The sequence below is a fragment of the Melanostigma gelatinosum genome, assembly GCF_949748355.1.
Source record: "Melanostigma gelatinosum genome assembly, chromosome: 1".
NCBI lineage: Eukaryota > Metazoa > Chordata > Actinopteri > Perciformes > Zoarcidae > Melanostigma > Melanostigma gelatinosum.
This window is the reverse complement of record NC_136634.1, coordinates 16760954-16777536: the sequence shown is the minus strand read 5'-3', so window position 1 is coordinate 16777536 and position 16583 is coordinate 16760954. Positions and strand designations below refer to the sequence as shown.

Genomic DNA, 16583 nt, shown 5'->3' with positions numbered 1-16583 from the left:
AGCTGCAGAAGGAGATGAGGTAGAAGAGTGCAAGGGCTTTCAGAAGTGTGCATATGCTGCAGTGCAAACAGCACGCAGCAGGAGACCCGTGCTGTTCAAAAGCTGACAGAAATGGTGCTCCACCAGTGGGTTGTGGCCCTGCTGTAGCCATGGTGTGAGTGTGAAAGTGTGTGGCAATTTAAATGGATGGGATGGACCGGAAGGTAGGATCAGTACACCTCTTTGGGAGATCTGGTAGCCATCCACACCACCTGGCTATGGCCACCTGGAGGCAATGACTCACACTATTTAGTGTGTGTGAGGGATTTGTGCCGGCGTTGAAATTCTGAAGTTTGCTGAATAAAACTTGAGGATGGAGAGCATTTGTCCCCCTTGCTGTCTATCTGTGTCTTTCTATTGACTCTTTCTTCTTTCTATCTTTTAAAGGCTCCATGTCACTGAAATTGACATGGAATATCATTCAATGAAATGTATTAACAACCATCAAAACCACTACTTATATCCCCAGTGACTTGCTTATTTGGGATTGGTGATAATGATTGGATGATTGACCCAATTTTGATGGTTGATTACCTTTTTTAGGTGCAAATGCAAAACATTTGCCTGCCCAGCTTGTTAGATGAGAGGATTGCTGCTCTTTCTGTTGTTGGACATGTATCATGAATGAATTAGAAATGAAAATGATTGTTGGTTGGACAACATTCTGAAAAACGAGCCTTAAACTAGATACTGGGATCACACGAGAGATCTCCAGGACCACATTTTGAGACTCGCAAGATAAAAACCAGTACTCAAACTAGACTGAATCAAAGTACCAAAACGCTACTTCTTTTTTTTATGGCCCTTACAACCTGACGTTTAAAATAATACCCGTGTCAGGTTGAAAGTGTCTCTTTTTGTTTGTCTGACTGTTTGTCTCCTTCCTCTGCGCATACCTGTGAAGTAATAGTTTGGCAGTGCCTGCTAGGTGCTGTCACAACAGCTTGATGAGTGACAGTGAAGTAGTCCGTTGAGGAACCCAGATAACCCTGTCAACACTACCTCCGCTCTCTGAGCCTCGGGCTGTATAGACATCTGCGGGGAGATTGACATTTGCTAAAATTCTATAAACTGAACCGTGCTGAGTTGCACACTGAGCTAAATCTGACACCGTGCCTGGCGTCAAGTCTTTCAGAACCTTTTTGAGCAGCTCAGATCGGGATGCGATTGACAGTTCGGAGATTAGAAGGACTGTTGTTTGAAAGGTATTGGCGCTCAATGAGCGCTGGCTGAATCTCGTCAGCAATGTGAGAGTTAAAAAAAAAAATGCCGCAAGACAAAAAGCGTCGATTAAACAATGCCTGTGTGTTTGCATTCACCTGTATGTGCTTCTGTGGATGAGTTTCCGAGCATTAGAGCAATGGTCTGTCAAGAGTTCCACCTTCAGGCGTACTGATTGAAATTCAAAGCGTCTGCCGCTGACCTTTGACAGCGGTGAGGAGGTGAAGTCAGGGGAGGGTTCCAGGGTCATCTGGGATACCACAGCTGGCATTTTGAAGGAGCAGCTTTCAGTCCACAAACGGCTGGAAGTGACATTTACGCCGGATCCTCCACAGACGCGTGGGCGTTGATGTGTGTTCTTCCCCTTTCTACATGCAAGGCTTTGTGTGTTGCCTTCTTACTTTTTAGGCATTTTTCTTGCTTCTCTTAACATTCTCCTCTTTCTTTCCTTTCTCATCTCTCTTTCCCTTCCATTCTTTTGCTTTCAACACACGGCAAACGCTCCCATTTGTTTTCTATGCGCATGACATAAGAGGAAAAACCTCCAAAGGCCGATAATAGTTGGAAGGCGGGAGTTAACCGGCAACAATGCGGGAAACCTAGTGGAGAATGACCAGCTATTTCACCATGGGATCTCTCAGTATCTATAATTGAATCATTCAAGCACTGCTGGCTATTAGCTGGCGTGGACGCTCAAGCACTTAGAGAGAGGAAAGTATAGTACTTGTGCTCATGGCATCACAGCAATACTGATTGAGCGAGGATGCGAGCTGAATGTTGCACCTGTGTCCTATTTATGTATACATCAGTTGAGATGTGAGTGAACTTCTGTATGTTTCTGTCTTTGTGTGCACCCGTCGCCCTGATTGTGGTTGAGTGTGAATACCAACCTTAATGCCAGCATGTCTCCACTCAAGGTAATTGGTTTGCTACACCGTAGCAGTTGAAATAGACTGAAGCTGTTTGCCAGCAAGCTGCAAAGACTTCTCTGTCCTACTTTCCTCCCTGAGGCCTTTACTTTGCCATCTGTTTCTATGAGTGATGGGAGCCTGCTGAGGCACAAATCCATGTCTTGAGTGTGTGCAACCCTGTGTGTCCATGTGTGGCTTGTGTGTAGTCAGAATGTCTTTGAGGGGTTTGATACACATCTCTTGTGATGTGAAAGACTGTGGTAGCGGACATCGGGCTGGCAGTAATGCAGGAATACCACCGAAAGGTAACGCGGGGCTGCTTCTGGCCAGACGTGATCCGAGACAGTAATGATGACGGAGGGTCGGCTCAGCCTGAGGAAACACAGGAATTATATTCTGAGCAGCTGCCAAACTCGTATTTAAGCTGTTTGGAAAGTGACTTCGTGAATATCAAGGAAGTATCGGGATACCATAAGAAGAGATCAGTAGTTCGGCACAAATGCAGACACGTCATGGACACATACACATGCTCGCATGTTTGCACACACACTCACCAAGAGACGAGTTGAAACGATGAGGCTGGCCTTATTCTATATTTTTCTAATTTTCAACAAACCCCATGAAAAGTCCATTGAACTCCATTGAAACCATGGAGGCTTAAAGGTGTCAGGACGCTCCACCCAAAGTGCTTGTCGAACAGTCCAACCGAGCCTGAACCCTCAAACCTGCATCCGTCAATTTCTGTAACTTTCCAAAACCAACAATGCAGCATTCATGCCCACTCTGTTGTTGTAGGTGAGGAAGTAGCAGGGTTTGCACTTCTCTCTAAACCTCTTATTTTTTAAATCATTCTATCAACCGAGTGCAACACTATAAATGCCTTCCAGGAAAGATTGTCCGAAAGTGTGAAACTTTATCGCCATATTTCAACAATTCTCTCGTCTTCTCACTCTGCCTTGGGGTGGTGGTTCCAAACAGCTGTAAACAAAGTAATGAATGGGCGCGGGGCGACACGCACTCATCACTGCTGAAGACATACATCTTAAAGAAAAGTTGGTCACAGACCTGTAGTTTCTTTAAAAGGCCCAGTCATGGCTTTAAACAACTGGGAACTGTGGTTTTGAGCATACTCAAATATAAATCTACAGTTCATTTACACTTGTTAGTGTTTGTAGCACCGCTGTGTGTTGGATTGGCCTGAAATAAACTACAGTTCCTGTGTTTATCGCAATGAAGGGACATTCCAGCCATTGCAGCAGCGTGGCTTATTGATGTGTGTTTTACACAATATAGGCTTCATCAGGCTTTGGATGCACAGATTATACTTCAGTACGATACGTTAGTCGGATCAATTTATTGTTGGTTTTGGTCGTCGAATGGGATTCGTTAACATTGGAAGAATGTTGCTGGTCTTGGCACCTCTTTGTGGACCTCTTACATGTCTTCTGGACATGAATTCGTTTGACCTTTTAAGTAAATGTAACAATTGTGATTGCACTTTTCTGTGATGGAAAGAGCGTATGCGTCTCAGCATGGCACAAACACACAAACCCCAGGAGAGCAAGGCATTGCTAGACACACGTTTGTTTTGCTTTTCACATGTCCACGCATTCAGGCCAGTAGCAGAGGAGAAGGAGTGTTACTACGACGTCAAAGTGAGAACGTGGTGAAGTGGAGGCGTAGAGAATAAAAAGCATTGAAGAAGCTAATGCTCGAACGCTATGTTAGATAATTACATATGGGAGAATTGGAAGCGTTAGATAGCGGAGAAGAGAAGCGTCTCATTGAAGCAACGGACAAGATACAGGAGAAGAGAGGGGGATGGAGACGGGGAAAGAGCAAGCGATGAAGGAGAGCAGGGGGGGGGAGGCGAAGGGAGGGTGATGGAAGAAAGAGGATTTATTGAGGCTGCAGGGAAGAGCAGCGTGATAGCTCTCTGATGGATTAGAGGAATGCATGAGATGAGAAATTGAGTGTAGAGGGGAGTGAGCGCGAGGGGAGAAAAGTGAAGTTTGTGCGTCTCCTTGGGGCAGCTCTAAACACTGGTTAATGTAGTTGAGAGGAGAGCGCTCGCCGAGCACAGTCTTTTATTTAAAAGGGCCACCTGTGGGTATTGGAGAGGCAGAAATCTGGCGAGAGAGAGACGGAGAGGCGGGTTGACAGTCAAGATAGCGTGAATGAGAAATTGACTTGGAAGATACTGGAAAAGTAGAATCAGGAAATTGCTGTAGCCGGCGGGCAGATAGATGAGATGAAGGGAAAGTAAGAGAAAGAGGACTGGTATTTAACGAGGGCAGAAAGTATTCTGTTTCCATTCCCACTTCTACTCTGCACACGCCAAACCAGGTTAGTTATGTGTGTGTGTGTGTGTGTGTTCAATCTGTCTGTCGGTCCTCTGGATGTTGTGCACCCAGGCTTTTGTATATTTCTTCAGACAAACCCGCAGCAGAACCGTTTTCTTTGAGATGCCCGTGCAAGAAGTTTGTTTCTCAGCAGGACAAAAAAGAAAAACCCTCTATATGTTCTTGCCAAATAAATATTTCATATTTTGGATGATCCTTTGTGAATATTGTTTCGCTCCAACAGTCGCGTCTTGTGTTATCCAGCCCAGTCGAGCTCCTTTGTCTGTCTCTATCCGTTCAGCCCAATGAAGGGAAGCTGGAAACAAAGACTCCAATTAGTCAGGCAATTAGACTCTTGTTTTGTGTCCTCTACTCATCCGCTGAATCACACGCTAATGGCTATTCTTTCCTCTTCCAGCTCTCATTTGCCCTTCACATGGTCTTTTATGTTGTGTTGTTTCTCTTCAGGCGTGGCATTCTGTATGAAATCACATCTCTGTGATGTTCATTGTAATGCATTTTTCCTTTTAGTCCGGATGCTCAGAAAGCATTTATGATTTCCTCTCTGTTTCTGCTGTTCATTGCTATTTATCGCTCCTCTTTCCTATTTTTCTCGTCATCTCTTTCAACCTCGTCATTCATCACAGGAAGACAGGTGTGACCAGTGCACCCACACACACATAGACTCATGCAACACCTCTGTTTTTACCTCCACTTTTTTTATTCACTTAGTGTTTGTCAAATAACAGCATTCACATCTTTCTCATTTGTCTGTAACCATCTCTTTAGTTGGGTCCTCATGATGAATTTCCGTATTTTAATTTCCCAAAGAATATTTTCCTCTTATTCATGCCCAATTTTAAAAAAAAAACACACACAGATACTAAGAAATCACGCAAAGTTTAAAAAGGAAACAACTGCAGACAAGGAATTAACAGATGCCTCACCTCCACAGAGAAACTACATGACATCACCCCGAGATAAATTGCTTCTGAATTGGCATTCAAATGACTTAAATTCACAAAGAGAGTATACAAAGGATGGATACCTGTGTGAATAGGGCTTAATGTTCTGCATCTGTTTATCAATCTCTGTTTCTCAGTGGCCCCTCTCACACAGCCTGTTCAAGGCGGGAATTTTGCGCCTTTATTCCACCTCTGCTCCACCACGAAGCTATGTTATGATGTGATATGACCCTTTTGTTGGTCTCCATCTTGCTCCGCTACTGTTTTGTGTGTGTGAATGGGCACATTGTCTTATCTGGGATCTTGTAACAGGTAAACAGGCTTCTATTGGCTGAGCAGCTGCTATCACTGCGGAGAGGTTCAGACGCCTTTTGGGTGTGTTGTGTGTATTTTTGAGTTTCTGAGAGTGGCAAGGGGCTAGAAAGGAGTTCCCCAAAGGTTGACGGACGATACAATTGTTCAGGATGCATTTTTCTGTGTATCTCTGTACAATTGTTATTCATTTTAAGTGTCCTCCTTGTGTGTGGTTGTGTGTCAGCCTGACTCTGAAACACTGTGGCGGCAGACTGCCTCCTCTCAGCTCTGACATTAGATTATCCCCCAGATGGAGTCAGATTATGGTCTGAATCAGACTAATGACGGGTCAGGAAATGTAGCAGCATCCCTAAAACCCATCTACAGTCGTCTGCTCAGGGGCAGGAACTCGATAAGCTAAGGCCGCCAAAAAATATCATTTTGAGTTCAGGATGGAAAAAGACACGCCGACCTGAAATTGAATTTGCTAGAATAGAGACGGTGAGATTCAATTCTCCAATAAATGCAACTTCTTGAGAACCAGTTGTGTTTTTCCTGACCGTAATATTCTCATGTTTTGAATGACTTTATATTTCACTGTAGACAGAATCCTGCACTCAGTGCTCTGGTTAAGATGATTACTCAATTTCCCCACATAATCATTGTATTCATGAAAGTTTCATCTGATCCAATCTAATCGAATGACTCTAATGACTGTGTTTTGTCTGAGGTGAATGCAAAATAACATGTTATTTTCTTTTCTGTTAAGTGTGGCTTAGCTTAAAGTCTCGCATGGCGTTGTGTTTGAATCGTATGAGAAAGGGCATGTTGGGTGCCAGGAGCTGAAAGAGGCACTTAGGTTCGCTGAGTGCCGTTTCAGCAGCTGCACAGAGAAACGTTCCCTATTCATGAGAGTGACCTTAGCGCACTGTCACTGCAATGATTTATTGGTTACAGAACGCTGGGCAGCCGGATGATACGCTGACGTTTGTGCATAGAGCAACATGCAACCGCCCCCCCCCCCCCCCCCCCCCTTGAGCTTTTGTCCTTCCCTTTCAACTCGGTCAACCACATCAGGAACACACACACACACACACTGCCAATAAGTCTACTAAACTGTATTTTGCCAATCTTTATCGTGAAAGACCAGGCATTTATGTCTGACAGTGCTGAAACAATCAGTCTGTTGTTTATTGAACGGAAATGCTAAAATAAGCTGACTCTGGCTTCTCAGTGCTACAATCTTTCTGCTTGTCTCTTTGAGTTTTGAACTGCTGGTTGAGCAAAACAAGCAACTTTAAAAGTCACCTTGGGCTCTGGGAACTTGTTAAATAGCCGCCTGTCACTTTCGTCATTTTATAGACTCAAATATTTCATCTTTTTAACTTGTGAACATGCACATTACTCGAGAACAAGGATAACCTCGTGCAGCAAAAGTTTCTCTTATTTGCTTGCTTGTCATTGTTTCATGTTATCTCCTGGTTTTGTGCGGCTATTTTCAATTCCAAAACACAGACTTCATCAAAGAAGATGAGCTTTTGTTTGTTTCAGGAGACAAACGGGAGGCGGGAGAGAGAAACCAGGCCGTCGCAGAGAGAGAGACACGGAAACAAAGACAGAAAATCAGCAGCAAAACAGAGCAAGCCATCGCACATCGTATTAAAGCGTATTAAAAAAGATGTGGCAAACAGAATCATCATGATCTTGTTGATAGTTTTTAGATTCTCCAAGATGCAATGTCATTTGATCCATCAAAGAATAGCTTTTCTATGCATTTAAGGCATTCTTTTTTTTTTAAAGGGCATTTATACACAATAGATGTGTAGCACACATGCATAAACATGATTTTATGCACTGCCCAACAATGTGTCTGTGTATTCAAATATGTATGTATGTATGTGTTTGTAGAGCTAATGATGTGAGGAACAGTGCTCGGGTGTTGCTCATTCAGCAGCAGATGCTGCCCTATTATCCGAGCCGTGTTTTTGATAAGAAAATTGTCGCGTGTGTGTGTGTGGGTGTGTGTGTGTGTGTTTCATCAGGACAGGGAATAACACGCGCAGTAAAACTTCAAATCAGATCTTTACTCGGTCTAAGCAGAATATCCAGAACAATACTGGAGCTTGTGTAAGTGTAAAATGTTGATTTATGTGGAGCATCGATTTTCTTCCTCACCGTCAGGAGTGTTTTATTCAGGACCCGAGGCCGATGATATCCTGGCCCACAGCCGTCTCTTCTGCCATCTTGCCTGTAGCACAGATTTATACTCTCTGCTGATTAACCTGTCTATTCTCAGGTCCAGTTGCTCTATGTTTTTACGACTATTCTGTGCTGTTAAAGTCAAAGTGTTACTTCACTGCAGTCTCATTAAACCCTGTAATGGCTTTAGTTTTCAGGGACCCAAAGTTGCTCACAGTTGTATTTCTGGTCCTCGCATCACAGATCCGAAGGTGGAAAGAGCTGCAGTGGCTTATTATAGAAGATAGATTCTTCCTTTTCTTTTTTTCATCAGCGTCAAATATCTAACAATAGCTCTCTCTCCCTCCCCCTCAGCCTAATCTCGTCCAGACGATACTACTTTGAGGTCCTCCACAAGCAGGATGACAAGGGCTCGGATCACGTGGAGGTCGGGGTAAGTGGACCCGTCTAATCGCATGAGCTCACTTCCTCTGCTCTACCTGTCTGTCGGCACGTCTTTACCCTGCCCAGTCATTTCCTTCTAGCTTACTCTCAACGTATGAAAATGCTTCCACCGAGCTTTGACCATCGGAAGAACACTTTTCATTGAGTTTTCGCTCGTAACCTGTTTAACAGAGTCAGAGTGGTGGCTGGTGACAAATGAAAGGAAGCGTTTGAAGTGGAAAGATCTCCCCTCCTTTGCATTTTCATCCTTTTTTCCATCTGATCAAAACTGCATGCCATGAATGACCTCCTTGTTGTCACGCTGGCCTCCCCTACGAAAGCGAGCAACTATTTTTCTATTCCTCCTCCTGTCATCCCTTTCCTCCTCCACCTCCCTCTCCCACTGCACTTCTCACTGGCTTTTCCTCGGCCCGTGTCTTTGTTCTGTACTTTTTGTTCTTCTTCTATTAACTTTCCGTTTTCCCTCCCGTTCGCTTGGACTCTCCGCTGCACCATTTCTCTCTCAGTGGTGGTGTTCTGCACCTCGGGCAAAGCTCAGAGATGAGTGGTGCTTAATTTTGAGATGAAGTTTCAAACGAGAGCCCACACGCCTTGTGTGAGCGTGCACTTTGAGTGGGAGGGGAGATGGAAAAAAGAGATCACTGATGTGTGTGTGGAATGAATCTCTGAACAAGCCCCGGGTTATTGCCATCACGGTGACCATCATCATCATCAGCAGAGCTGGTGTTGCTCTCTCCTTTCACAAAACGTCAGTGTCATTCTGTGCACCCTGATGGTTAATGATTTTTTACTTCTCTCTCAGTCTATCTTTGTCCCTCAAACTCTGTATGATTGCCCCTGGCTACTCTCCTCTGCCGTATTTCTGTCTCCCTATTAGCTCTCGTTAGTTTCTTCCTGGGTCTTTCTATTCTAAACGCTCTTGTCATATTTTTTTGTTTTTTTGTTTTTCTCCACCGTGTTTCCACCAGCCGCTCCTTAACAGTTTCCAGCACTTACTGTGCTCTTTTTTTTTTTGTGTGTGTGTGTTTTTCTTGCTGCTCAAGAAACCTTCAGTCCAGGAGAATCACTCGTGAACCTGATGAGATGTGGGCAGATAACTGTGTGTGTGTGTGTGTGTGTGTGAGAGAGGGAGGCATGCATCTACTTTACAGTCATGCCATATTGACATTTGGGCCTCCAGTCTGGCTCGGTAATGGCGAATCTGGCACAGTCAGCTGAGAACTACCCGTGTCAAGGTTTTTACACAGGCTGTATGCAATGTACTGTTGGTGGCAGGTCTCCCATGTGTTATTCTGTTGCCGTGGGATGCTGTGGGTCGTTGGTGTGGGTGTGTTATGAATATTCAGCTGATGATGTGCAAGTGTGACTCATAAATTACAGCCTGTGACAGCCACATTACTTATTTGGAGAGTCTCTGTGTAGGACAAACGGACTGAGTTGGTGGGAAAGGCCACAATTCAATCACATCTTTATGTTACTGTTATTGCAGTTATCGTGTCCTTGTTGCTGGACTGGTGAATTCTACTGGTTAATCTGGTGGGTGGGTGGGGGGGGGGGGGGGGATCATGGGGAGGTTCGATGGGTCAAACAAATACAGGAGACCACCATGTAACAGAGATGTTCCGATTAAAACCCCAACCAGGATCTTTTAGGATCTAAGTACTTTTACTGACGAAGTAAACCTAAAAAGCATACCTTGGAAGTTTATTCTGGAAAGGGACCGTATACATGTACGAGGGGAAACTGTATGTGTCCTGTGCACACGGAAGTTTCTTTTAAAAAGGCGCTGTGCATGTAACGAGCGGATACAGACACACAGTCCCCAGGATACTCTGGCAAAATCATTGAAGCTGGCTCAACTTTTGCGACAGCATAGCATGTCATCTGGCAAATACAAGCAGACATGTTCCTTTAGTGGCACTACACCACTCATCGAGGGGAACTGCAGAGTTGGCAATAAATCTCAGTGGGTTTGTCGCTACAGTTGACCCCGATCACAGCATATACAGTAGTCTGTTTTTACACTGTCGATTTAAAAGTATTGATGGGAGCAGTTTAAAAATAGATATAAAATTGATACATTATTTAAACCTGACATCCTGGATCATATTGAGTCTTCTCACTGATACCTGTAGCAACATACCCCCCCCCCCCCCCCCCGCCACTACTCATGAGGCCATCAAAGTGGGTTTGTACTTGTAGAAACGATTTAATGAAGCGTATAAAAGTCACGCAGCAAATCAAGATGGTGTGCGCGTGTGTACGCAGCGCTGTCTTTAGTCAGTCCCCCGTGTGTGATTTAGCAGCGGAATACATTTCACACCTTGACAAAAATAGCAGATTTACCGTGACCAGCCCACAACAGCATAAGCCCAGGGCTCACATAAATCCGCAGAAACCCAGGCGCTCGTTTGTTAAACAGCAGATAGCGTGGATTCACAGCTCTTTCGCCTGTGTTCTGTAACCAAGCTGTGATTGCGTGGTCAAAGGTGGGCTGTTCCTCTGGGAAAGTATTTGTTTAGCAGCGCTTGTGATGAAGAAACAAGAGGGTGTAAATATCAGACAACGCACACAGGCGCAGTCTGGAAGTTACCTTTTGGCAAGAAGATGAGAAAGAGAACCCTTGTTCTCTGTGTGTTGGTCCCTTTCTGTTCCGTGGTGTGAAGGAGTTCGAGGGGATGGCTGCAGGAAGGCGGAACATAAACAACATTAGAGACAGGAAGACACAGGTTGGGAATACACTGTGCCTTTCTCAAGGGGGATGGAAACAACTGCATTTGTATGCATGAATAGCGCTCTACGCTCTTTTCTTCAATTCATTTCAAATAAACTCTTGAGAGTGATGACTGTTTTCTTTCAGACTTGGTGAGCTTCTTAAATGTCATCTGGATCTCTTGTCAGTGACACACGGGACCTTTCCACTTGCCGAGTGGAAAACGTCTCTTGCTCATTCGTCTTGTGGTGGAATGAAGGAAGGTGTCGGCCATTAAGCGGTGTGATTGAGAGGTGGAGGGCGAAGGAGAAACAAGAGAAGAAAGTCACGCCTTAATTGGTAATGTAAACTTTATGGAGAGGCCATGGGTGTTGGATTTAAATGCATGATTTTAATGGCCACGTTTTTTTTTTTTTTATCACTTTTGCCAGACCAAGTCTCAAACTGCCGGCCGATTAATACACGCATCCATGTATGCACATGCACCCATCTACCCCAGCCTCCGCAGACGCATGGGTGCATTCACTCAGGCACAACCGGACGCACACAGGCCTCTCAGCATCTGCCAATATAAATCAGCAGTGGCCCGTGTGACCTGGAGTCAGCTGTTAAAGTATATTGTGTGTGTCGTTTCACTTTGGAAATAATTCTGCTTTCTCTCAGTTTCTTTACCGCCTTTCAGGGTCGACTTTAGTTCAGCGTGGAGTCCTATTTGTTTTTGCCTCAGTTCACTCTTCGGTTTTTACTTCGCTTGTTTTCACGTCTTTTCCACTTCCATCATCTCATTTATTTCGCTCTTTATCATTAACATGCACACATTCACTTTGCTGTTTCCAAACATTACCTTTCTTTTCTTTTTGACACGCATGTTAAGATGAAGGTGTTTGTTTGTTGGTGAGGGGATATGGCAAAAAAGCAGCAACACCAGCTTTAACCTCGCCAAAAACCGTTCATGAATGGCGTAGCATGCTTTTACTGCAATGCTCATTGTCATCTTATCCTCCAGAGGGCAACATCAATGCCAATCAATACGACTGCAATGATTGCATGGTGATCATACAGGCTCTCTCGCATTATGAGGATGATGAAAAGTGCAAGACATGGACATACATTCTCAATGGGAAGAGCTCATGATATAATAACTGAATATTATTCCTATTCATGTTATTTCCATCTGTAAAAACCACTGGGTGAACACTACGTAGCCTTTAGTAGAGCCGATGTTGTTAGCATATTCAGGTCATGTTGAATGTGTCAGATTACATTCTGCCGTTGTATTTTATCATTGGACGTTTTTGTTAGCGTGCCATTAGCTGCATTAGTGCAGTCATGTCAAAGCAATTTTTACGTGTAAGCAAGATGTTGACCAAAGTCTGTGGCTGCGGAGTAAACAAACGGGATTTTGAGAGGGGTGCAAGGACATTGTTCACGTCGGGAAGTTTGACTTGATTTGAATGTAGTGAGAGCGTTAGTGCGACTAACTGGTTCCCCCTCAGAGCACGCGGGGCATCGCTGTAAACGCACGCGCTACGACGTGCCGGTAATTGCTACGGATATTGGGCTCATTTGTCTTTCTGAAATGTCTGGTCTGAGAGACTATGGCTGATGTATAATTCAACATAGAAAATAAAACACCCATGTCACTGTATCCACCTCCTCATCGCTCTTTGACTGTTGCTCCTTCGCCCCCAGGCAAGACTTGATATGAGGTGAAAAAACAAGCCACTGTTTTCAGTGTGACAGGGAATGGAGAGGCATGCAAGTGTTTCGCTTTGTTCAGCTGCCAATTGGAATAAGAGCGTAATCACTCATGAGCTTCACGTCCTTGTTTCCATGCTGTAGTTTTTGCTTAGGTGCTTTTCCGGCTCTTCTTCGCTGTCTGCATCCTTGCCAACTCTCATTGTAATAAGGTTCTACAACCGTATCAGCAGAGCGTCAAACGGCCGCTGTCTTTTGTGTCTTCTGTGCTCTGTTGGGGGAGTTGTGTGCTGAGAGCCTGTCAGGAGTTTCTCCTTGATGCTCTCTCAGGCTCCCGTCACAGGGCAGCACCACAGCTCCGCGCTTCACACTTTCCATTACTGCCAGTGTTAGAATTCAAACTTTTGTTTTTCTCTCCCTACCAAAGCTGTCATAACTTTTCTTGCATCCCATCAGTGAATGGAGCTCTTTCTTGTCATTGCTTGTCATCTCACATGTTGTCTCCCTATTCTTGAGAAACAAATGTATCATGATTTAAAGTCGGGTCATAAACACTGCGTTGAATCGTGAGTTTTATCAAATAAAAGCGTGTCTCGTAAAATATTTGCTTTTCCACATTGTTTGGCTGGCACATGTCATTCATACTCTGAGTAGAATGTCTGTTGTGTTGTTGAGTGAGCTCGAGCTGCCAGACGTCCACCAGGTTTTCCATTTTTTTTAGAAAGATTAAAATTACAGCTTAGACTTCGACAATGTTTGTCACAGAAGAAGCAGTGTTTCAGACATCATATTTATAATGCAATATTACAAAACATGTAACACACACCATTCACAAAGCCTCAGTTAACTTATCCGCTGGTTGCCTGGTAACCTCACGAAACACCAATGTAAAACCATTTCAAATCATTTTTGTAGGCGTCGGACATGTACATGAGTGAGCTTTAGAGGTGGTGAATTTTATTACCGTTGGACAGAACCAGGATCGCTGTTTCCTCCTGTTTCCAGTCTCAATGCTAAGCTAAGCTAACCCGGCTGCTGGAGGTTGCTTCATAGTTACCGTGTACATGAATGAGAGTGCAGTCGATCTTCTCGTTTAGCTCTTGGTAAGAAAGTGAAGAAGCATAAATCCAGTAACGTGGAAGTGTTCCTTAAATTATTCACCATGACAGCAGATACGAGAGCGTAGATAGAACATACTTCACACATGTCTGACAGCCACTGGTTGCTCATCACACAAATGTATGGTTCTGTGGACTACAATAGAATAATAAGTGCCACATTCCCCTAAACCCCAACGACGGAGACAAAGAGACAGACACTGACAGGTTGTTGATATGAGCTGTCATCAGCTTGTTAGCTGTCACCACAACTAAACCAAATAATCATTGCTCTGTTGGCCACATGTCAGACTCCATTAAGTCACAGTTTCTACGGCCGGACATTCAAACTCTAAATGAGAGATCACAGACCAAATGGTGGTTGAAGGAAAGTTCATAAGACGTGTTAACGGTTCTCACTATTACCAGAACAATGTCTCCTCAGACATCTCAGTGACAACAGCCGCTCTATTTGTTTCCTGTGATTGTTTTGCACCTTGGCCGAGAGATGGAACTTTCTAACAACTACATCTAGTCTCGTCTTTTTCTCTCACGGTCTTATGTGTCTTCTTTCTTTCTCCATCATAAACCTCAACTCTGAGAACAAACAAGCCTTCCTGAAGCCATACTTACCTCATCTATCCCTGATCTTGCCTTGGCCCACATCTCAAGATCCTCTGTCTCACAACTCAACTTCGACAGCTTGGATAATATTCATGTCTGTCAGCGACTGTCTTCGTAGATCACATATGTTTGAATGATGAGGCTATTTTGTTGTTGTCAATAAATTGCATGAAAAGGCCAAAAACAACAATGCATTATTTTGTCTCAAAATACCAGCTTCCATGTCTATGGCTCTCAGCTCCATTCAGTCCGACTGAAGATGTACTTTCTTTGGGGGGTTTAGTCACAAATATATAGTTTCAATCTTGACAAAGGCTAAGTGATTAAAACTGCTGGGCACTGCAGTTTTTAGCAAACGTTAGAGGAGTAAATAGTGCATTCGTTGAGAACTATTTTCAGCTTTGGAATAATACACATTTGGTGCGCTAGTGAATAATGTTGAGTCACCTTTCATGACATGTCCTTCGATCGTCGTCTCCAACATTTGGAAAGTGGCTCATGTGGTGCAGTAGGTTTAATAACTACAATTTCCAAGCTGTCCTGCCCCCAAACAATCGATGTATTTGTAAAGCTCTAAATGACCATGCAGGCTAACCAGCCTACCTTGTATAAATATATAAATAACAACAGTGTGGTACCCGTCTCTTCCTGTCTTTGTCCCTCAGGCTGGTGTCATCAGGCTTGTTATCATCTGTCTTGTTCCGCTGTCCACACTGCCACGGACCTTTCTCTGTTTACCACTCTACTAATTTGGGCCTTAAGCCAAGTGTCTGTGATTGAGCCACTGAGAAAGAAAATAGAAAACTCACTCAGCCAACCTCTCTGTCCTCTGCTGAACAAATTGACATGGACAGCGTCTGGACAGCCTTGTTGTCAAGTTGAGCCGTGTGATTTGATTCAACTTAATTCTATTTATTCCCCAGAAGATCCAGGACATGACTGTGAGACCGCTAATTGGAAGCGTTTACTTTCTTTTGATCTTATTGGACCTGAAATCTAAATCGATTTTTATGCAAAGGGTGAGATAGTTTCATTATGTTATTCCCTCTTCATAGTGCCTTAGGCTTTGGAGTATAGCCGATTGAATTGAAAGAAAACAACTTGTCTGTGTGTGTGTGTGTGTGTGTGTGTGTGTGTGTGTGTGTGTGTGTGTGTGTGTGTGTGTGTGTGTGTGTGTGTGTGTGTGTGTGTGTGTGTGTGTGTGTGTGTGTGTGTGTGTGTGTGTGTGTGTGTGTGTGTGTGTGTGTGTGTGTGTGTGTGTGCGCGTGCACGTCTACTCCAGAGGGCAGCGAAGCACACGCTCTTTGTGTGAGTTGGAGCAAACACCCTTTTTGGCCAGCTGATTGAAAACTGTATCCAAACCTCATATGTCACTGGGTGGTCCAGGAATGACGAAACGTGATAAAGCAACCCTGCTGGCTGCCCGTTGCTATTTTGCTCTGCAATTGGTACTTTTTATCATTTCCCCTTGGATATTGATTTTCTTTCCTCTCTGTTGGACTTATGGGGCCAGCGAGCAGGCCTCTGCTTCTTGCTGAAGCAGAGGCCATAAAAGAAATAAACCTCATAAGTTAAAACTCACGCTTTCTTTGCTGTTTGTTGATTCGGGCTTTGACAGCCGTCTGCCTCGCCCTTGAGCACAATCACCCTGAAATGACGACACAATGCTGAAGCCTTGGGTGGCCGGTCGAGCTGCTCCCTGCTGCTGCTCAGCATGATGCCGCGCTGTGTCCTTGTTTGTTGTTCTTTTATATGTGCACTCCTTTTGGGTACGTGTGCCTCTGTGTTCATCTGTCAGGTGTGGAGGAGCAGCATACAATATACTGCAGAGATCTTACAAAACAAATGCCGGGCATTCACGTAGCAATTGGTGCTACGTGAATGACAATCTAAAACGATGAGTGTGTGTCCGTGTGTGAGTGTGTGTGTGTGTGTGTCTGTGTGTGTGTGTTACATGCACACGTGGAGGTATTTGCATGAGCCTAAGGAGGGTGTTTATATTTGTATTCTCAACCCGAGGGCTGGAAAATGGCCTG

At 44.3% G+C, this 16583-nt stretch overlaps 1 protein-coding gene across 1 annotated transcript in view; it reads left to right on the top strand.

Annotated features, from left to right (window-relative positions):
• b4galnt4a (beta-1,4-N-acetyl-galactosaminyl transferase 4a) overlaps nucleotides 1-16583 on the top strand; it is a 117688-nt gene that overhangs the window by 89034 nt on the left and 12071 nt on the right. Inside the window, exon 8 of the mRNA XM_079278291.1 lies at nucleotides 8326-8404. Coding sequence (XP_079134417.1) covers nucleotides 8326-8404 — 79 coding nt within the window. The remainder of the gene's footprint in view (nucleotides 1-8325; nucleotides 8405-16583) is intronic.